The sequence below is a fragment of the Thalassophryne amazonica genome, chromosome 16, assembly GCF_902500255.1.
Source record: "Thalassophryne amazonica chromosome 16, fThaAma1.1, whole genome shotgun sequence".
Lineage (NCBI taxonomy): Eukaryota > Metazoa > Chordata > Actinopteri > Batrachoidiformes > Batrachoididae > Thalassophryne > Thalassophryne amazonica.
In genome coordinates, this window is record NC_047118.1 from 90,088,799 (window position 1) to 90,112,719 (window position 23,921).

General features: G+C 47.4%; 1 protein-coding gene across 1 annotated transcript in view; it reads right to left on the reverse strand.

The window, feature by feature from the left end:
* unc119.2 (unc-119 lipid binding chaperone B homolog 2) overlaps nucleotides 1–23,921 on the reverse strand; it is an 80,213-nt gene that overhangs the window by 11,931 nt on the left and 44,361 nt on the right. The window contains exons 3-4 of the mRNA XM_034191019.1: nucleotides 6,012–6,102; nucleotides 2,567–2,739 (exon numbers count right to left, since the gene is read on the reverse strand). Of these exons, the coding sequence (XP_034046910.1) occupies nucleotides 2,567–2,739; nucleotides 6,012–6,102 (264 nt within the window). The remainder of the gene's footprint in view (nucleotides 1–2,566; nucleotides 2,740–6,011; nucleotides 6,103–23,921) is intronic.

The following is a 23,921-nucleotide window of genomic DNA, read 5'->3' on the forward strand; positions in this document are numbered from 1 at the left end:
TTTTTAAGTCTGGTAGATTATTTATTTATATATTATTTCAACCAGAAAAACAAACACTAAATAAATACAAGTGTTAATTATAAATGCAAAAGGAAATAATTATCAATCACTGCAGTGTGATTGTAAAGTAGGATTTCTGTGACATAAACCTCATGATATGTTATTTATATATATATATATATATATATATATATATAGTCATTTAAACTTGTAATTTCGTCAAAATATGTAATTGCCTTTAATGTTATCAGGACGCCCCCTCGTGGTAGCGGGTCCGCGTTTTGTACTATGATCAAGGTGAAACGACAGTGAAAGTGTGTGTTTAGGTGTGTGTTCATGGTGTTTAGGTGTATAGTATTTGTTCATTGGGGGTTCGGTATGGACGGGTGGGTGTGCGTGTTTGGGGGTGGATTCATCGGACCAATAGTGGGCTGGTCCAGAGGAAAAATGCCAGGGCCGAAATTTGTTCCCAGTCCGACCCTGCTGTGAACAGTGTAAATAGAATTTACACTGTTCACAATGTCTGTGTGTTTGTGGAAATAAAAGCTATTTTATGGATTTTGAGCTCCACTGACTTTTTAAAAACGTGAATATGACTGTACGAGGTCTGTTAGAAAAGTAACGGACCTTTTTATTTTTTTCAAAAACTATATGGATTTGATTCATATGTTTTTACGTCAGCCAAGCTTGAACCTTCATGTGCATGCGTGAGTTTTTCCACGCATGTCGGTTGCGTCATTCGCCTGTGAGCACGCCTTGTGGGAGGAGTGGTCCAGCCCCCTCGTCGTTGTTTCATTGCCAGGAAATGGCGGAATGATTTGGGCTTTTTTCCATCAGAATTTTTTCAGAAGCTGTTAGAAACTGGCAGCAGGAAACCATTTGAAAAATTTATCTGGCTTTCGGTGAAAATTTTACGGGCTTCACAGAGAATAAGGACTGTTACTACTGCTTTAAGGATGGCCCACAATGGCGCACGGCACACCGCGCTCAGCCGCCACAATTTCTCTTATACTCACTCGACTGGTAAGCACTGAAAGCCGAGATAGGCATGTCCCAACTTATCCTCTGACACGCCGAAACGGAGGTGTTCCTTTGTCTTGCTTCATCAGCGAATCGGTCCTGACACACGAAGCCTCCGCGAGGCTTTCCATGACGAAATCTCTTGTTAAAAGTGAAATCTGCCGGAAAATGGCTGATGTCCAGCTCTTGTGATAACCAGAGAAATTGCACACGAGGGTCCCGGCTCCACACAGCCATCCATTTAGAAATGATCTGGTGGTTTCTGCCTCTCGATGGCGGCACGGAGTGTGGCGCGCCGAGCGCCATTGTGGGCCATCCTTAAAGCTGTAGTAACAGTCCTTATTCTCTGTGTAAAATTTTCACCGAAAGCCAGATAAATTTTTTGAATGGTTTCCAGCTGCCTGTCTCTAACAGTTTCTGAAAAAATTCTGATGGAAAAAAAAGCCCAAATCATTCCGCCATTTCCTCGCAATGAAAATCCGACGAGGGGGCGGGACCACTCCTCCCACAAGGCGTGCTCACAGGCGAATGACACAACCGACAGGCGTGGAAAAACTCACACATGCGCACAAAGGTTCAAGCTTAGCTGACGTAAAAACATATGAATCAAATCCATATAGTTTTTGAAAAAAATAAAAAGGTCCGTTACTTTTCTAACAGACCTCGTAAATGGCACAAGCCAGAGAAAAGCACCAGGATCTGAAATAACCACTGATTCCAAATCAGCAGAGGTTTTATCTGCCAAAGTTTGACATGTGGAACCTTCAACAAAGTGTGGAGGACAAGGCCCCCCATTATGGGGCCCGTGCTGCCTGTGATTGGGCCCATCATGTTCTTTAATTCAGTGCCTGGTTTTTAGGGCTTGCTGCAGTTCCACACCTGACCACACGTTGACACATAGAACCGTCGGAGCGCTGTGATGGTCAATGTGCTCCAGTTTACTCGGAACCTCTTTTGAATGAACACTGCCATCTAGTGGGTTCAAAAATATTTCTGCAAAAAGAAGCATATGTATTTTTTTTCTCTGCAGTCTGCACCTTAATAAATAGTACAAATGTTTGTACAAAACGCAGTGTAATGTACTTTAATGCAACATTAAAATGTATTTCTGGCCCATGGGCCTGCACCCAGATTCATTTTGGGCACCGCTGGTATTGAAGCACACAAATCTCTGGTGTTTTTCTGGATAACAGCCACTAGATGGCACTGTCGTAATGCTGCTGCTACTTTGGCCTGACAACACGATGAGACAAACTGTCGGAAGATTTCCTTTTCACCATCTTCAAAAAAGAAAAATACAGGGATCAGGACAAAATTTCTTCTCGTGCTACAGCTGCTTTAACATGAACCTGAACAGGAACGTGCTGTGGAACACTTCCTGTGTGCGCAAAGGATTAGAGAACAACTCAACAGAGTCACTTGGCAGACTGGCAGCAGAACCAGCTGTGTGACCTGCTGACTTCTTCTGGACCTCACTGTGCAAGAAAGTGACCTTAAATCTTAGTTGGCTGCACTCTCGCATGGAAAGTTTGGCCTTAAAACTTACTTGTCTCTGGTTCCAGGTCAGGTAAGCAGTAGATGTGCTCGCATGTGTTCCTGCTGTGTGGGATACAGAAGCCAATCTCAAAGTCAAAGGTTTTCAGCAGGAGGTTCCTGAAGAAATGCCTCTCGATCAGACGAAAGCGGTTCAAAGCCTTGCTTCCCACCGTGAACTCCAACCTGAGAGACAGAGAGCTCCACAGCTCAACACTGCACTTGTAAAAACAAAACAAAACACCAATTCAGTGCATTAGAGATCGTTTAGAGAAGCAGTGAACACCTGAGTGCGCACAAAGTCAAACAGCAGCACATCTAAAACAGAAGAAGAAGGAGGAGGAGGAGATTTCTGGATTTACAAAAAATAAGAAATGAGTGAATGGACAAACAAGTTAATTGACAGATGACTGGATGAATGATGATTGAAGGATGGCTCGAAGGTTGGATGTTGGATGGATGGAGGAAAGGATGAAAAGCTGGACAGGTGAACAAATAGATAACAGATGGATGGGAGGTCAGATGGATGGGTTGATGAGTGCTAGAATGATAGAGAAATGGACAGAGAGACAAATTCATGGTAGGTCTGCTTGACGGATACATGGATCGATCAGTGGATGGATGGATGGATGATGATAGATTAAGGATGATGGATGGATGACAGAGGAAGGAAGGATGATGGATGGCTGGATGGATGATGATAGAGGGAGGAAGGATGTATGGATGGATGAATGACACATGGATGGATAATAGATGAAGGATGGATGGACAGATGAATGTTTGAGATGACGGATGGATGGACAGATGGATGGGTGATAGATGAAGAATGGATGGACAGATGGATGGGTAATAGATGAAGGATGGAAGGACAGATGGATGGGTGATAGATGAAGGATGGATGGGTGATAGATGAAGAATGGATGGACAGATGGATGGGTGATAGATGAAGGATGGATGGGTGATAGATGAAGGATGGATGGATGGACAGATGGATGGGTGATAGATGAAGGATGGATGAGTGATAGATGAAGGATGGATGGACAGATGGATGGGTGATAGATGAAGGATGGATGGACAGATGGATGGGTGATAGATGAAGGATGGATGGACAGATGGATGAGTGATAGATGAAGGATGGATGGACAGATGGATGGGTGATAGATGAAGGATGGATGGACAGATGGATGGGTGATAGATAAAGGATGGATGGGTGATAGATGAAGGATGGATGGGAGATAGATGAAGGATGGATGGACAGATGGATGGGTGACAGATGAAGGATGGATGGACAGATGGATGAGTGATAGATGAAGGATGGATGACAGATGGATGGGTGATAGATGAAGAATGGATGGACAGATGGATGGGTTGATGAGTGCTGGAATGATAGAGAAATGGACAGAGAGACAAATTCATGGTAGGTCTGCTTGACGGATACATGGATCGATCAGTGGATGGATGGATGATGATAGATTAAGGATGATGGATGGATGACAGAGGAAGGAAGGACGATGGATGGATAATAGATTAAGAATGATGGATGGCAGAGGAAGGAAGGATGATGGATGGCTGGATGGATGATGATAGAGGGAGGAAGGATGTATGGATGGATGAATGACATGGATGGAAAATAGATGAAGGATGGATGGACAGATGAATGTTTGATAGATGACGGATGGATGGACAGAGGGATGGGTGATAGATGAAGAATGGATGGACAGATGGATGGGTGATACATGAAGGATGGATGGACAGATGGATGGGTGATAGATGAAGGATGGATGGGTGATAGATGAAGGGTGGATGGACAGATGGATGAGTGATAGATGAAGAATGGATGGACAGATGGATGGGTGATAGATAAAGGATGGATGGGTGATAGATGAAGGATGGATGGGTGATAGATGAAGGATGGATGGACAGATGGATGGGTGATAGATGAAGGGTGGATGGACAGATGGATGGGTGATAGATGAAGGATGGATGAGTGATAGATGAAGAATGGATGGACAGATGGATGGGTGATAGATGAAGAATGGATGGACAGATGGATGGGTGATAGATGAAGGATGGATGGGTGATAGATAAAGGATGGATGGGTGATAGATAAAGGATGGATGGGTGACAGATGAAGGGTGGATGGACAGATGGATGGGTGATAGATGAAGGATGGATGGGTGATAGATGAAAGATGGATGGACAGATGGATGGGTAATAGATGAAGGATGGATGGGTGATAGATGAAGGATGGATGGACAGATTGATGGGTGATAGATGAAGGATGGATGGGTGATAGATAAAGGATGGATGGGTGATAGATAAAGGATGGATGGGTGACAGATGAAGGGTGGATGGACAGATGGATGGGTGATAGATGAAGGATGGATGGGTGATAGATGAAAGATGGATGGACAGATGGATGGGTAATAGATGAAGGATGGATGGGTGATAGATGAAGGATGGATGGACAGATTGATGGGTGATAGATGAAGGATGGATGGACAGATGGATGGGTGATAGATGAAAGATGGATGGACAGATGGATGGGTGATAGATGAAGGATGGATGGACAGATGGATGGGTGATAGATGAAGGATGGAAGGACAGATGGATGCTTGATAGATGAAGGATGGATGGACAGATGGATGTTTGATAGATGAAGGATGGATGGGTGATAGATGAAGGATGGATGGGTGATAGATGAAGGATGGATGGACAGATGGATGGGGATAGATGAAGGATGGATGGACAGATTGATGGGGATAGATGAAGGATGGATGGACAGATGGATGGGTGATAGATGAAGAATGGATGGACAGATGGATGGGTAATAGATGAAGAATGGATGAACAGATGGATGGGTGATAGATGAAAGATGGATGGACAGATGGATGGGTAATAGATGAAGAATGGATGGACAGATGGATGGGTGATAGATGAAGAATGGATGGACAGATGGATGGGTAATAGATGAAGAATGGATGGACAGATGGATGGGTGATAGATGAAGAATGGATGGACAGATGGATGGGTAATAGATGAAGAATGGATGAACAGATGGATGGGTGATAGATGAAAGATGGATGGACAGATGGATGGGTGATAGATGAAGGATGGATGGACAGATGGATGGGTGATAGATGAAGAATGGATGGACAGATGGATGGGTAATAGATGAAGAATGGATGGACAGATGGATGGGTAATAGATGAAAGATGGATGGACAGATGGATGGGTGATAGATGAAGGATGGATGGACAGATGGATGGGTGATAGATGAAAGATGGATGGACAGATGGATGGGTGATAGATGAAGGATGGATGGACAGATGGATGGGTGATAGATGAAGGATGGATGGACAGATGGATGGGTGATAGATGAAGGATGGATGGACAGATGGATGGGTGATAGATGAAGGATAGATTCCATGGTTGGATGTGTGGACTGGGTGTCTTACGTGGCTCCGATCTCTCTGAGGGTCAGGAATGCAGGGGAGAAGTGATACTGGATGAACCTGCCTGCGTCCAGTTGGATGACGTCCTTAATCTCTGGCGACAAATGGACACTCTACGTTAATCTGCTGTAATCTCTGATGTGGAAGCTCTCTCAAATGCATTTCTCATGTTGGGTTTTCAGTGTTTTTGTACGTTTTTTTTAACCTCCTCGTGCCCACAGTGACACCGTCTTGTCTTTTTGTAAACTGTTGATATGATGTTGCCACAGAAGCACGTGGAGAAAGCTCCAGCAAAAAGACCCTGCTCACCGTCGCCTTCTAGTGGCTGACTCACAGATGTTTAAAGTAGACCTGCATTGGAATAAATGTGGTCAGATTTCAGAAAGAAATAGCTGATATGTATTTATAAGACCCTTGTGAATGCAGTAAAGTAAATCTGTAAGCCCAAACTTGTAATTCAGCAGAGAAATCTTCGTTTAAAAATGACAAATTTGCAGCTAAAATTTAGCCATCTGTGAAAACAGTTTGTACATCCGGATCATTTCCATGACGTCGGGGACAAGATGACACGCTCCCGTCTTCAGTCCGATCCCGCATTGAAATTGATTTTATCTGTTAGTAATGTTACTGTTATACACATCCTGGTTTCAACATCCAAAAGTAAGCTGCAGTGAATGTGAGATACAGCCAGGGTCGGACTGGGAACAAATTTCGGCCCTGGCATTTTTCCTCTGGACCAGCCCACTATTGGCCCGATGAATCCACCCCCAAACACGCACACCCACCCGTCCATACTGAACCCCCAATGAACAAATACTATACACCTAAACACCATGAACACACACCTAAACACACACTTTCACTGTCATTTCACCTTGATCATAGTACAAAACACGGACCCGGCGCCACAAGGGGGCATTTGGGGGCGACGCCCCCTCACGTCATCAACCTCGCCCCCTCGGATGTTAGAGTTATCAAAAAAGAAAAAGAAATACTGGAAAATATAGCAAAATATTAGGTATTTAATAATATCACGTATTTAACAATCAGCAGAACATCACCTGCTTCTAAATAAAGGCTCTTTAAACAGCAACTATTTTATTATTTTTTAAAAAGCTGTTTCATTTTATATTTTAACAATAAATGAACGGATCATTAAAAATGTCCACGAATCAAAGTCAAAAGACATTTGCACAGGTAGAAGCTCTCCACTTACTGGGCCTCATGTATTAAAGTTGTGCACTTGTGGCGTAAATTTACGGTGTAAATTTGAAATACACCAAAGTTGCCGTGACATGTATCAAGCAGTGTGCACCTGCCCATTTCTGGCGTACGCCTGACGTGATCTTGATAAATGCAGCGGGTGGAAACGATCGTAATTATAATAAACACGCCCATAAATATTCAGACTCCGCTTCAGACACACCCTCATTTTATGACGTGGAAGCCAGGAAGACGGCAAAGAAAAAGAACTTCACCAATCATGACGCATGCTAATAGGGTGCCAAAAGCGGCCGTCGTATCAATTGTTTTGTAGTATAATCAATAAAGTGTTACACTGGTCCCTCGTTTATCGCGGGAGTTACGTTCTAGAATAGCCCGTAATACGCGAAACTGCGACATAGTCAGCGTTATTTTTTACGATTATTATAGACGTTTCAAAGCTGTAAAAACACTTTATACACTTTCTCAATCAGGCATGAACATTTTCTCACTTTTCTCTCGTGTGTAAACACTCTCAAAGTCCAAACCTTAGTAGGGAAATAAGACCAAACTGTTTTCAGGCCCAAACATTTGTTTGAGAAATAAAAATAGAACGTTTTCCTATAAATAATTATGATGGCATTTAGAACTAACAAATTAATTTTAACGATCAACCTACGAGGTCGGACACATAAGAAATTATTAATAGTGACTGACCAGTATGTCACAGATCGGGCCTCTGCGTCCTGACGCTGCGCCTTTTCCCACTCACATCTCGCTGCAGCAGGTGTCTGTGTGACAAACAGTTATGTGTAGTTGTTGGCGCTCTTTTCTCTTCTGGGCAACAAGATTCTTATAAACAGATACGTAGAACACAGAACACTGTAAAAAAAAAAAAGACATGCAAAATTGGACTAAATACTCTGCGAGACTCTGAGGTCACAAAAGGTGAACGGTGTTATAGTGAGGGACCACTGTATTCTCTTTTCACGCCAATAATTCTTGACATGTGGATATTTGCTCGCTCAATTAATAAGACACGCCTAATCTGTCAGATTTCTTTATTTTTTAAATGTATTTCTGTATTTATTTTATTGTGAACCGAATGGAGACGACAAAACCTGGTTGCAGCACGAGCGAATTAAGGGAATGTCGAAACTACAGTTGTTATTATCAATTTCATTGTCTAAAACGATCACACCACATAAAGTTAAGCTCAGCGCTGCTCTGGCTCCAGGCTCCAAGTCTGGAGAAAAAGGCGAGCAGCGCTTTCTTTGCAGTCAGCGCTGTGACCACGGATCGTGCTCCATAACAATCCCGCAAAGGCGGGATTTGTATTGATTATTGTGTAGTATAATCAGGAAAGTGTTATTTATGTAACATATGCATTGATTTGTATAATGGCACTGTCTCCTCCGGTGTGCACTTTTTTGGGGGGGAACCTCGCCCCCTGTGATAAACTCATCGCCTCCTTAATATTTTTTTTGTCTGACAAAACGGAAGCGAAAGCACACAAGCGGGAAAAAAGCTGTTGTGTCTCCAAAGTGAGAGAGAGAGAGAGGTAATGTGTAAACACTGCTAGGATTCACACAGCAGCAAATTAAGGAGCTGAAGTCCGTAGCTGTTGCATTTAAAGATTAACAAAAGTAAAGCACAGTTAATTAAGATAAAAGGAATGATTCCAACCTTGTAGTCAGTAAAAGAGCGGACAGAAGTCGAGGCGCCGAGTCAGTCCATTCACAGGGGCGGGAGCGGCCGCCTGCTCTTCCTGCAATCTGATTGGCCACCCTGTATGCGTCTCCAATTGTCATTGGCTGTTGGTCATGTCAATCATTGTGCTCGATGTAAGTCACCGTTGTGTGATCAAACGGAAACAAAACTGAAACCTAGAATAAGACTGCGCCGTGTATGAAACACTACCGAACTTTTATTTTGACATAAATTCAGGAAGTGGTTCTGCAGCTGCGCCGATTAAATGCTGTAGCTTCACCGATCACGGACTTTCCTCGTGTTGACAGCAGCGCGCGGTTCGAGAACACTGTATTTCCATAATCTCTATAAATATGGGAGGGCCGGCCCACGCACGTCTAAACATGCAGCGGCCCACCGGGCAAATGCCCAAAATCACAGATTATCAGTCCGAGCCTGGATACAGCTCTGCATAGCGGCAGAATCGACAGCGGGCGACGATCTTCCCTGACGCCTCGCTCTCTCTGCCTCCGCTGCGCGTACCGAGTGCATGCGCTCGTTAAATGCCGCCGCGGGCCAATCACACCCCCGTGTGTCTGCTGTGCAGCCGCAGACACGGCTCTGTCTCCTGAATGGAGGTGCAGCCAACTTGGCACAAGTCCAGAGACTACGCTTGCCGTTTTGATGCGGAGCGGCCGGTGACACTTGTTGCTCACAAGGACAGACTTCTTGCGGCAAAATCCGCAGCGCCGCACTTCTCGGTAATCGGAGCCGCAGAGCTCCGTGGCCGCTGAGAGAGGTTTATATCTTTTTAATGACTTGGATTCTTTGCGGGTCTCACCTCTGTAGCCCTCGACGGTAACACCGGAGGCGAAAGACAGTAGATTTTCATTGTGACACCACTCAATCAAACGAAACGTATGAAAAAGTCCCCCAAAATAATTTTCAAGCACAAATAAATGTGTACTCACCAAACGTACCGCAAGACAATATGAAGTTTTTAAAAAGTAGATCCTTTCGTATAAGACAAGAAAAAGGTGCAGATGCAAACTGACGTAAATCCACAAATTACAGTTGGCGCGCGCAATGCATGCGCCAGCTTACACTTGGCCCAGACGGATGCACTTTTCTCTTCTCCCTCCCTCATCTTTCCTGCTTCTGTGGCATGTTGTCTGTGGAAAACGACAAAAATGGATCTGTTAAAGTGGTCTCTGAACGCAATTGACACTGTGATGGGTTACGTGATGGACTCGTGGAGGAGATGGCAGGTCATGTGCCTTTACATGCTTTCTGTGGAGGACGTCGAAGATGCGTACATATTCGGCTTGGTGGTGACCGGCTTTCTGCTGTGTGGAGCAGGCACTGCACTGGTTTACCGGAAAATCAAGAAAGTGGAAGCAGCTTTGATTGGTCCTTCCAGGCTGCCCTACATGATTGATTCGATTGGAAAGGCAGTGGTTGCGCAGTCGGCGGGTGTTAACAGCACGCTGGAAAACGTCTCGAGCAGAATCGCAGCCCTGGAAACCCGCTTTGATCATCTGTGAAGACCACATTCTACATTCAGATGCATTGAGAGCCACTCTGTTCTCAGAACTGTGGAATCTTTCAGGCATCTGCTAATCTGGTTATTCATTTGGCTTCCCCAAACACAGCTGCACTTTAAGGTCGCTGTGATAAAACCTCCTCAGAAGATCAACACTTAAGCCTCGCTCCCTGGTCTTCCCCCCTCCCCTCAGCTTCTCCAGCTCTGACGTTGACTGTGACAGTGGACTGCTCAGGGCTGAGCCCCTCCCCCTCCAGGACTGTCGGACAAGGCCGTTGACGGCGCCAAATAGGCTGCCTCCAGAGTGTTCCGATAAACTGGACCTTTTCAAATCTCGGTTGTCGTCCTGAGTCCTTGTTTTGTCTGTGTGATTATTGTTTTTCTGTGCTGATGGGGATTTATTTCCTCATTGCCGCTGTGTAACGCAGCAGCTATGAGGGTTTTTTTTCTCCTTTTCCCTCGTGTTTTGCTTTTCAATATATGTTTATGTACCGGGCCGGCCTATGTGTTGTGTGTTGTGTGTGTGTTGTTTGTTATGGGTCGGTGTTGGTTTGCCCAGCCCTGCTGTTGACCAAGGCAGGGATGTACATCTGGAGCTGGTCCCCGGGCGCCTAATGGCGACTTCTGCTCCTACTGGCAATTAGGATGGGTTAAATGCAGTAGACACATTTCATTGTGCAAGGGAACATGTTCTTCTGTGCATATGACAATAAAATTCCTTTGAATCCTTGAATCCTTGAGAGGGTCTTGTCCCTGATGTCTCGGCAGCATCCATGATGAGATGACAGTTTTGCGGAGGGCTAAATGAAGATTTCTCCGTTGAATGACAGATCTGGGCTTGAAGATTTACTTTACTACATTCAGAAGGATCTTATGTGTAAATATAAGTAATTTTTTGGTCCAAAGATCTGACCGCATTTATTTCAATGCAGGTCTACTTTAATTAAGTTAAAACTACATGTACACCAGTTTTTTTTCCTCAGAAATGTGATGTTATTTTACATCATGTTCATAATGTATTTGAACACTGGCTGGAACTCGTCTTCGTCTAAGCGGAGACACTTTGGTTCCTGAAGTGTTCCAGAAGGCCCCGAGGCCCGCCGGTGCTGATGCCCAGATGGTGTAGTGCAGTGATTCTCAACCGGGGTGCCGCGGCACTTTAGGGTTCCGTGATCGATCGTCAGGGGTGCCATGGGCAATTATCAAATATCACCATTATCGGGTGTATGTGCTGTAATAGTGTGGCAGATGATGTAATGCTCTTTTATTCCAGTAGATGGCAGCAAAGCGCTGTACTATAGTATAATAGACATACTTGTGCACATAGCGTTGTGCGTCTCCATGGTTACGGGTTGCTGACTACAGCGCGGCTCAATAAAGGCTGAAAATCACTGGTGTAGTGTGAAGCAGTGGAGACCAGCTGGGTGGACAGAGACACTGCAGAGGACGTGTCTCACATGAGCTACAAAATGAGGGTGTTCCTGGGGGCGTGGCCAGCTAGTGGTCACTTGGCGTTAATGCGCACGGTGTCTAATGATGGATTATATCACTGTGAGGTTTTCCAGAATTCTTGACTACTTAATGGAAACAAAGTTCTCTTGACTCCTTTCAGTCCGACGTCTTTCACAGTGACATGCTTGTGATGCTAGTTAGCATGCTAATATCTCCATAAGATGTCTGTAAATCCCTTCAGAGGTGTTTATCTGGTTACAAAAACTGTTTTAGAAGTCTTCATTTTTCACAAACTTTGACAAAATGATAAAAAAAAAAAGCCAAACATTAGATTTATACAGAAACTTGGGCTGTTTTGACTTTTTTTTTTTTTTTTAATCGAGCAGCCAGCTGATGTCACGCGGCCTTTTGATTCTCATTGGTTGTTGCCATGTTGTGTCAGTCAGTATTTGCATAAAACATACTGTGTCTGTTTGGGCCCCACCCAGCTGTCTCATCGCTGTAAAAGTCCTGCTAACATTAACCAATGAATAACAGGAAATCACAGCTAATGTGGCCATAGGCTTATCTGAGAACACAGACGGTAGCCTGACCCAGAATCACATCTCGGTCTACACACTGGCAGCCCGACTCCTTCGAAACATTCCAGAGGAAAAGAAAACATGAAGTTCTGCTGGAGTTTGCCAGAAGGCACATGGGAGACTTGAGCTTATATCTGATCTCTTTTCTTGATTAATGTTCCTTCTGTTCCAGTTAACCATGTCACTGACGGTTCAACAGGAACATTATGCACACTTTCTCCAGTCACAGGAGCCTATAATTCCTTCAGAGCTGTGACAGGTGTCTTGGTGGCTCCCCTCACTAGTTCCGTTTTTGAAGTATCACCTCCAAACAGGTTTGACAGACAGTACCATAGTGTTTGTATTACTTAATGACTGATGGAAATGACAACCAAAAAACCTTCATGTATTCTGACTTCTCTGTAGAAAACAAGCTGTAAAAGAGATGATTAGCTGTAAGGTCACAAAGGGTTCCAATATATGCTAATGGATTTCTATCTTTAATATGTGAAAGCTTTTTGTATTGTTCAATGACTTTAGACTTGTTTATATTCTGCTTGTGTTAAATTGTTTAATTTACTTCACTTCAGAACATATTTTTAAAATCTATACACTTCAAATATGTATTGATTTACTTAGCATGTTCATTACGAGGACACCTGTCCTTCCCTTTAAACCAGAGTGCAGTAGTCTGTAGTATCAAAGAACTTGGCACAAGTGAAAGGATTTCTGATTGGTCAGCAGATTAGTGCCACCCTACCAGAGCTCAGAGAGGACAAGAGCCGCCAAAGCTGCCTGAGGTGAAGCAGCAGGGTGAAGTTTTGTTTTCATGCCGGGAGCATTTACTATTATTTTGTATTTTGTTTAATGGTTGTTTTCAGGTCATGAACTTCATATGGGGGGAGCAGCACTCAGTAAAAAAAAGTAGTGGCCTATGCCCACTTCCTATAAACAAGAGCAAGCAGAGATTTCCGACATCTGCCAAAATTCAGGGGAGTCTTCCAGGGCCTGAGATCTATCTGTGGTGCAAATGTGGTGAGAATCTGTGAAGTAGTTTTGACATAATCCTGCTAACAGACAGACAAATAAACGCTGATAGTTATTACGTCCTTGGTGGATGTGCTGGTCTAAAAATGAGTTGTGGAGAGGCGCAGAGCTGGGACGTCTATATCGTCCTTCAGCACAAAGCATTTGTACCTCAGACCACCACAAAGTCTCGCCCTGTACAAAGAGTTTCCCAGCGCGACTGACAGAAGAACATCCACAACACACGGACAGACCAACATGTCCACAGGAGCACAAGTGGCGTTGTTACTTATGAGGACACTGGGTGTAAAAATGGTAGTGACACTTGGTCCGGACTTTGCGCTGATCTGTACCAGCTGTCCGACAGGGTTCGAACACACAGTCTGATACTTTTTACATGAATGTCTGTATGACTGTACTCGTATAGATGTAAATAAGCGATCCTGATAGTGAGGGACTTATTAATTTGACTTTTGAGACTTTTGAACAAAGACACACTGACGTACCTGTTGGACAGTGCTTTTTTAGGTCAAGGATGACTGATCCACTTGCCAGGTCCCTGATCTTGAAGCGGGAGAAGTTTATGTTGTAGATGTTGTCCTCTGGTGAACACAGGAACTCTGCCACACATCCAACCAGCACCGTCAGACAACAAGCATCTTCACAAGTCGCAAGACACATTCAGTTACAACTCAAAGCAGACAGAGTGCTGCCTGTAAAATTTGTTTCACTATTTATGGTGCATCCAGAAAGTATTCACAGCGCTTCACTTTTTCACATTTTGGTATCTTGCAGCCTTATTCCAAAACAGAGTAAATTCATTTTCCCTCAAAATTCTACTCACAACACCCCATAAGGACAACATGGAAAAAGTTGTTTATTATATTTATTTTTTGCTAATTTATTAAAAATGAAAAAACTAAAAAAAAAAATCACATGTCCATAAGTATTCACAGTCTTTGCTCAATACTTTGTTGATGCACCTAACGCAGTAATTCCAGCCTCAAGTCTTCTTGAATACGATGCCACCAGCTTGGTGCACCTATCTTCCTCTTTGCAGCACCTCTCAAGCTCCATCAGGTTGGATGGGGAGCGTCGGTGCACAGACATTTTCAGATCTCTCCAGAGATGTTCAGTCAGATTCAGGTCTGGCTCTGGCTGGACCACTCAAGGACATTCACAGAGTTGTCCTGAAGACACTCCTTTGATATCTTGACTGTGTGTTTAGGGTCATTGTCCTGCTGAAAGATGAACCGTCGCCCCAGTCTGAGGTCCAGAGCGCTCTGGAGCAGGTTTTCATCCAGGATGTCTCTGTGCTTTGCTGCATTCATCTTTCCCTCAATCCTGACTAGTCTCCCAGTTCCTGCTGCTGAAAAACATCCCCACAGCATGATGCTGCCACCACCATGCTTCACTGTAGGGATGGTGCCTGGTTTCCTCCAAACATGATGCCAAAGAGTTCAATCTTTGTATCATCAGACCAGAGAATTTTGTTTCTCCTGGTCTGAGAGTCCTTCAGATGTCTTTTGTCAAACTCCAGCTGGGCTGCCATGTGCCTTTTACTAAGGAGTGGCTTCCGTCTGGACACTCTACCATATAGGCCTGATTGGTGGATTGCTGCAGAGGTGGTTGTCCTTCTGGAAGGTTCTCCTCTCTCCACAGAGGAATGTTGGCGCTCTGACAGAGTGGTTATCAGGTTCTTGGTCACCTCCCTGAATAAGGTTCTTCTCCCCCGATCGCTCAGTTTAGACGGGCATCCAGCTCTAGGAAGAATCCTCGTTGATCTTCCATTTACAGATGATGGAGGCCACTGTGCTCATTGGGACCTTCAAAGCAGCACAAATGTTTCTGTACCCTTCCCCAGATTTGTGCCTCCAGACAATCCTGTCTCTGAGGTCTACAGACAATTCATTTGACTTCATGCTTGGTTTGTGCTCTGACTGTCAACTGTGGGACCTTATATGTAGACAGGTGTGTGTCTTTCCAAATCACGTCCAATCAACTGAATTTATGGCAGGTGGACTCCAAGTAAAAGGTAGAAACATCTCAAGGATGATCAGTGGAAACAGGATGCACCTGAGCTCAATTTAGAGCTTTGTGGCAAAGAGTGTGAATGATTGTGTACATGTGATTTCTTAGTTTTTTATTTTTAATAAATGTGTAAAAATAAAAAAACTTTCACATTGTCATTATGGGGTATTGTGTGTAGAATGTTGATGAAAAAAATAAATGTACTCAATTTTAGAATAAGGATGTAACATAACAAAATGTGGGAAAAGTGGTGTGAACACTTTCTGGATGCTCTGTAATCCACTCATTAATAATTAGTGTGATAAACCTGATCTACATGAACTTGCATTGCAGGATGTAACAGAACACATTTGCCTTTTAAGTTTTAGCTCACATTCAAACAGTGTCAGAGATCCATGTGCTTATCTCGAGGACAGGCCACAGTGGCAGCTGGACAGTTACCACAGACAACCTGTTCCCAGGCCACACTGTCCAGCCTCTGCAGGGGATCCCAAAATCTCCCAGATGGGCGATATAATCCCAGGTTCTGGAACCATCTTGAGATCTCCTTCTTGGACACCTCTCTCTGTCCAGATTAGATAGCAGATCCACCTCAAGTCATTGCTTTCAATGAAAATGGAACCCTACTGGATGTTGGGAAACCTCCACGTTTCTAAGGGTGAGTCCAACCCAGTGTTGTGTAATGCTCTCTCTCTCTCACTCACTCACTCACTCACTCACTCACTCACTCACTCACTCACTCACTCACTCACTCACTCACTCACTCACTCACCTTCAACCGCTTATCTGGGATCAGGTCATGGGGGCAACAGCTCCAGCAGGGGACCCCAGACTTTCCTTTCCTGGGCCACATTGACCACCTCTGACTGGGGGATCCCGAGGTGTTCCCAGGCCAGTGTGGAGATATAATCTCTCCACCTCGTCCTGCACAGCAAAATCACCAGTGTAAAATAAACACTGACCGTGTTAAATCCAGTGTCTATATATTCCTCACTGACCCAGTGTGGGCCCATATAGACACTGTCAGTGTTAATTTAACACTGGTGATTTTGCTGTGTGGATCTCCCTCTGGGTCTCCTCCCAGATGGACATGCCTGGAATACCTCCACTGCCCTAGGGAGGCAACCAGGGGGCATCCTTACCAGCTGCCCAAACCACCTCAACTTCTCCTTTCAATGTGAAGGAGCTCTACTCTGAGCTCCCCACGGATGACTGAACTTCTCACCCTATCTCTAAGGGAGACACCAGCCACCCTCCTGAGGAAGCCCATTTCGGCCAGTGTACCTGCGATGTAGTTCTTTCGGTCATGACCAAACACTCATGACCATTGACCAGTAGATCGAGAGCTTTGCCTTTTGGCTCAGCTCCCTTTTTGTCACAACATTACAGTAGAACAAATGCAACACCGCCCCTGATTCTCCGGCCAATCCCACACTCCATTGCCCCCTCACTCATGAATAGGGATGGGTATTGATAAGATTTTATCAGCCGATCTGCTCTGTGTCAGCCTGATCCCGTCAGATCTCAGAAGCTAAGCAGTGTGAGACCTGGTTAGTCCTTGGATGGGAGACCTCTTTGGAACACCAGCGGCTGTGTGTGTTTCTCCAGGTAACACTGGAGTTGCGTCAGGAAGGACATCCAGTGTAAAAAACTTGTGTCAAATACCAATTCAGATCTGGCTGTATCCACTGTGACGACCCCGAGCAAACAAACAGGAGCAGCCAAATGTACAACAATTGATAAGATTTTATCAGTATCAGTGCCATTATTGATTCCACTTATCGATCTGATTCCTTATCGATTCCCTTATCAATACCTCTTGTGAATTTTCTGTGTCCTAAAAGTAGACTTTACAGGTTTTCTATGTTAGCATTTTATTGACTCTTAAAGTAAATAAATATGAAATTGATCACTGGATCCCTGATCTCTGGACAGAAATAGAAATAAACAAAACCTGTAGTTTTTGTTGTGAAAGTGTAGGAACACGGACCCACAACAGGGGGCGCAAATGAACGGACAATGGAGTAAATCAAATAACAAAGCTTTACTGTTGTGAAACTCGCACAACAAACACAACAGATAACAATTTCATGAATAAGCCGAATTCCAATGGTGTCGTGTGGGCAGGCTCGAAGGTAGGAGACGTCTGTCCAAGTCGAACCAGAACCACTCGATTTCCACCGCCACCGAACCCCGGGAATACTGGAGCCGCCAAGTCCCGAACTCCCAGGTGACCACTGCCTCCGCTTGTCGGATCTGGTACTGCTGGCGAGGAACAAAAACAGTCAGAGGTGGGTGCGCTGCACCCAGCAACACGGACGGTGGTAACACCACCTCCCCCTCTCGTCAAGTAAACACTGAAGTGCAGGAGTGTGAGTACTTATCCAATACTGTCTCCTGCTGCTCTTCTCTCTCTCTGTATAAAGGCAAAAAGTATTCAAAGGTGATACAGTCGGCTGGATACGTTACCTCCTCGGTAGAAACGATATCTCGGCAATGAGGTGGAGATGCCATCCTGCTGATATACCCCTCTGATGATTGCTGTCAGCTGTCTCAGGTGATGGGTGACAGCTGTCACCCTGGCTGCTCCTGTGAGGCGGCAGCGCCCTCTGGTGCCTGCAGCCCGCACTCCAGGCAGGGCGCCCTCTGGTGGTGGTGGGCCAGCAGTACCTCCTCTTCAGCGGCCCACACAACAGGACCCCCCCCTCAACGGGCGCCTCCTGGCGCCCGACCGGGCTTGTCCGGGTGGCGGCGGTAGAAGTCGTCCAGGAGGGCCGGGTCCAGGATGAAGCTCCTCTTCACCCAGGAGCGTTCTTCGGGACCGTACCCCTCCCAGTCCACCAGATATTGAAAGCCCCGGCCCATCCGTCGGACATCCAAAAGCCGGCGCACAGTCCAAGCCGGCTCGCCGTCGATGATCCGGGCAGGAGGTGGTGCCGGACCGGGTGTACATAGGGGCGAGGTGTGATGGGGCTTGATCTTTGACACGTGGAACACTGGATGGATCCGCAGTGAGGCCGGAAGCTGAAGCCTCACTGCGGCGGGATTGATGACTTTGAGGATCTTGAACGGACCTATGTATCTGTCTTGCAATTTCGGGGAGGCTACTTGTAGTGGGATGTCCTTGGTGGACAACCACACTTCCTGCCCGGAACGATACGTAGGGGCCGGGGTTCGCCGACGGTCTGCATGGGCCTTTGTCCTCATCCGGGCCTTCAGCAAAGCAGAGCGGGCGGCACGCCACACCCGACGGCACTTCCGTAGGTGGGCCTGGACCGAGGGCACACCGACCTCTCCCTCAACCACAGGAAACAACGGGGGCTGATACCCCAAACACACCTCAAAGGGGGAGAGGCCGGTGGCTGACGACACTTGGCTGTTGTGGGCGTACTCGATCCAGGCCAGATGGGTACTCCAGGCCGCCGGGTGCGCGGCTGTTACGCAGCGCAGGGTCTGCTCCATCTCTTGATTGGCCCGCTCTGTTTGCCCGTTGGTTTGGGGGTGGTATCCGGACGAGAGACTGACCGTGGCCCCCAGTTCCCGGCAGAAGCTCCTCCAGACATGCGAGGAGAACTGGGGACCGCGATCGGAGACGATGTCTGATGGAATGCCATGCAGCCGGACGACGTGGTGGACCAGGAGGTCTGCCGTCTCCTGGGCTGTTGGGAGCTTCGGGAGGGCCACGAAGTGGGCCGCCTTGGAGAATCGGTGCACTATCGTGAGGATGACGGTGTTTCCCTGGGACGGCGGGAGGCCCGTGACAAAATCCAGGCCGATGTGGGACCAGGGGCGATGAGGCACGGGCAGCGGCTGTAGCAGTCCCGGAGCCTTGCGATGGTCGGCCTTGCCCCTGGCGCAGGTGGTACAGGCCTGGATATAATCCCGGACGTCGGCCTCCAGGGACGCCCACCAGAAGCGCTGCCGGACAACTGCCACGGTTCTTCGCACCCCTGGATGACAGGAGAGCTTAGAGCCGTGACAGAAGTCCAGGACTGCAGCCCTGGCTTCTGGTGGGACGTAAAGTCTGTTCTTCAGTCCAGTCCCGGGGTCCGGGCTTCGTGCCAGGGCCTCCCGGACGGTTCTCGCTACGTCCCAGGTGAGGGTGGCCACGATAGTGGACTCCGGGATGATGGGTTCCGGTGGATCCGACAACTCTGTTTTGACTTCGTCTTCGTGTACCCTGGACAAGGCATCCGATCTCTGGTTCTTGGTCCCGGGCCGGTAGGTGATGCGGAAGTCAAACCGGACCGAAGAACAGTGACCAGCGGGCTTGCCTGGGATTCAGCCGCTTGGCGGTCCTGATATACTCCAGGTTCCGGTGGTCAGTGAAAACCGTGAATGGCACGGACGTTCCCTCCAACAGATGTCTCCACTCTTCAAGAGCCTCTTTCACCGCAAGGAGCTCTCGATTGCCGACATCATAGTTCCGTTCGGCCGGGTCAACCTGTGGGAAAAATAGGCACACGGATGAAGGACCTTATCGGTCTTCCCGCTCTGGGACAGCACAGCTCCTATCCCTGAGTCCGAGGCGTCCACTTCAACCACTAACTGGCGACTATGATCGGGCTGCACCAGAACGGGGTGCAGACGAGAAGCGCCGTTTCAAACTCCTTGAACGCGGCATCGCAACGATCCGACCAGGTGAAGGGGACTTTGGTGAGGTCAGGGCTGTCAGGGGGCTAACTACCTGACTGTAGCCCTTAATGAACCTCCTGTAGAAATTAGCAAAGCCGAGGAACTGTTGCAGCTTCCTACGGCTTGTGGGTTGGGGCCAGTCTCTCACCGCCGCAACCTTGGCCGGATCAGGAGCGACGGAGTTGGGGGAGATGATGAACCCCAGGAAGGACAAAGAGGTGCGGTGAAACTCACACTTCTCGCCCTTAACAAACAGCCGGTTCTCCAATAACCGCTGCAGGACCTGACGTACATGTCGAACATGGGTCTCAGGATCCGGAGAAAAGATGAGTATGTCGTCAAGATATACGAAGATGAATTGGTGCAGGAAGTCCCGCAAGACATCATTAACCAATGCTTAGAACGTCGCGGGAGCGTTTGTAAGACCGAACGGCATGACCAGGTACTCAAAATGACCTAACGGGGTGTTAAATGCCGTCTTCCACTCGTCTCCCTTCCGGATCCGAACCAGGTGATACGCATTCCTAAGATCAAGCTTGGTGAATATCTTAGCTCCATGCAGGGGCGTGAACACCGAATCCAACAAGGGTAAGGGGTATCGGTTACGAACCGTGATTTCGTTCAGCCCCCTGTAATCGATGCATGGACGTAATCCGCCATCCTTTTTCCCCACAAAAAAGAAACCCGCACCCATCGGGGAGGTGGAATTCCGGATCAACCCGGCAGCCAAAGAGTCCCGGATGTAGGTCTCCATTGATTCGCGTTCAGGTCGTGAGAGGTTGTACAGCCTACTGGACGGGAACTCAACACCTGGAACCAAATCAATGGCACAATCATACGGGCGGTGCGGGGGAAGGGTGAGCGCCAGATCCTTGCTAAACACCTCCGCAAGGTCATGGTACTGCACCGGGACCGTCCCTAGATTGGGCGGGGCTCTGACCTCCTCCCTGGCCTGGGAACCGGGAGGAACCGAGGAACCTAAACATACCCGATGGCAGGTCTCGCTCCACTGAACCACTACCCCGGACGGCCAATCGATCCGGGGATTGTGTTTCAACATCCAAGGGAACCCTAAAATCACACGGGAGGTGGCCGGAGTCACAAAAACCTCGATCTCCTCCCGGTGATTCCCGACACCACCAGAGTTACTGGTGGTGTCTTGTGAGTGATTGGAGGGAGTAGGGAGCCATCGTGAATGTCTCGGCCCACCCCTAGCCCAGTTTCTAGGGGCGGGCGTTGGTGTTTAACCGCTCGGGGCAGTCTCTTAATTGATGCTCAATCGAGCCACAAACAAAACACGCTCCGTGGGCCAGCCTCCTTTGTGTAACCGGTGCCCTAAATGTTGCCCTACTCGTGTCCATAGCTTCGTCAGCAGGGGGGGCTGTAACCGCACGGAGCGCAGGGGCCGTGGAGCGCGGGGAGGGCGGAACGCGGTCGGAACCGGAAGGGAGAGGGACGACGCGTGCCCGGCCACGCCCTTCGTCTCGTTCCCGACGGCGCTCTTCTAACCGATTGTCTAATCGTATGACAAGATCGATGAGCCCATCTAAATCCTGCGGTTCGTCCTTAGCCACCAGGTGCTCCTTGAGGACCAACGACAGTCCGTTTACAAAGGCGGCGCGGAGGGCAGTGCTATTCCAGCCGGACCTCGCAGCCGCGATGCGGAAGTCGACTGCATAGGCAGCTGCGCTCCGGCGCCCCTGTCTCATTGACAGCAGCACGGCTGAAGCGGTCTCTCCTCTATAGGGTGATCGAACACTGTTCTGAACTCCCTCACAAACCCATCATATGTCTGAAGGAGCCGTGAATTTTGCTCCCAGAGCGCTGTAGCCCAAGCGCGTGCCTCACCACGAAGCAGATTTATCACATAAGCTACTTTGCTAGCTTCGTCGCGTACATGACGGGACGCTGTGCGAAGACGAGCGAACACTGCATAAGGAAATCCGCGCACGTCTCCACACAGCCTCCGTACGGCTCTGGGGGGCTTATGTATGCTTCAGGGGAAGGTGGGAGGGGTCGTTGAACGACCAGTGGAACGTCGCTGTTACGCACAGGGTCGACGCTTCCACCTGCGCGGCGAGAGCCTACCACCTGCGGTTCAGGAGGACGTTCTGCTCGGTCATCAAATCCATCCGAGTCGTGAAAGCGGTGAGGATCCGCTGCAACTCACCGATCACCCCTCCTGCGGACGCCTGTGCGCCCTGTTCTTCCATTGGCCGTTCAACAGCCGGTTGACGCCCCTCGGGATCCATGACGCTGGCCGAGATATCCTGCTGTGAAAGTGTAGGAACACGGACCCACAACAGGGGGCGCAAATGAACGGACAATGGAGTAAATCAAATAACAAAGCTTTACTGTTGTGAAACTCGCACAACAAACACAACAGATAACAATTTCGTGAATAAGCCGAATTCCAATGGTGTCGTGTGGGCAGGCTCGAAGGTAGGAGACGTCTGTCCAAGTCGAACCGGAACCACTCGATTTCCACCGCCACCGAACCCCGGGAATACTGGAGCCGCCAAGTCCCGAACTCCCAGGTGACCACTGCCTCCGCTTGTCGGATCTGGTACTGCTGGCGAGGAACAAAAACAGTCAGAGGTGGGTGCGCTGCACCCAGCAACACGGACGGTGGTAACACCACCTCCCCCTCTCGTCAAGTAAACACTGAAGTGCAGGAGTGTGAGTACTTATCCAATACTGTCTCCTCCTGCTCTTCTCTCTCTCTGTATAAAGGCAAAAAGTATTCAAAGGTGATACAGTCGGCTGGATACGTTACCTCCTCGGTAGAAACGATATCTCGGCAATGAGGTGGAGATGCCATCCTGCTGATATACCCCTCTGATGATTGCTGTCAGCTGTCTCAGGTGATGGGTGACAGCTGTCACCTGGCTGCTCCTGTGAGGCGGCAGCGCCCTCTGGTGCCTGGAGCCCGCACTCCAGGCAGGGCGCCCTCTGGTGGTGGTGGGCCAACAGTACCTCCTCTTCAGCGGCCCACACAACAGTTTTTGTCCAAAGCATTTCCTTTCAGACATTAATGGCATGAATGTAACTCTGCAGACTCTGAGCTGAACTCAGCCAGCTGCACGTCAACATCAGTGTAATTTATAAAGAACGCAGGATGACTCATTTTGGGAGGAAAAAACTGTTTTGTCTGTTGTAGTTTGTTGTCTGTGTTACAACGTTTGGAAAGAGGTGTCATTTGATTTAAAAGTGATTCACTTTGAAGTTTTTCTGCATATGTCAGAGACATGAAAGGAGCGAAGCTCATCAGCATCTCACCAGGTCATTTAGGTCCTTCAAACTTTATTTTGAGTAAATGCTTCAGGGGAGCATTAGCATGGCATTTCAGAGGGCCAGCTTCAGCCCCCCCCCCGCCTTTTTTAAGCATTTTTCTTTATTTGCCTCTCACATGCCTGGAAAAGCTCCTCGCCATCTAACCATGACCTTTAGGTCCTTCAGACTTTTTTCAGTAAAATGGTTCTTGGGAGGATGAGCAGGACTAAAACCTTTCAGCTTCTGGGGGAGCTCCACCCCCCCCAAGACCCCCACCTTTTTAAGCATTTTGCTTTTTTGCCTTTCAGCTGACCCCCCTAATTACAGCCCCCTTAACCCCCTCCCACTTTAAGCATTTTTTTTAATGTAGATGTAAATTAATATTCAAAGTTTTCAGCTAGTTGACAGTAGGGCTGTACAATATGTACAAATTATCGTATCTCAATATTGTCATATCAGGCAGCACAGTGGATTAGTGGTTAGCACTGTTGCCTCAAAGCA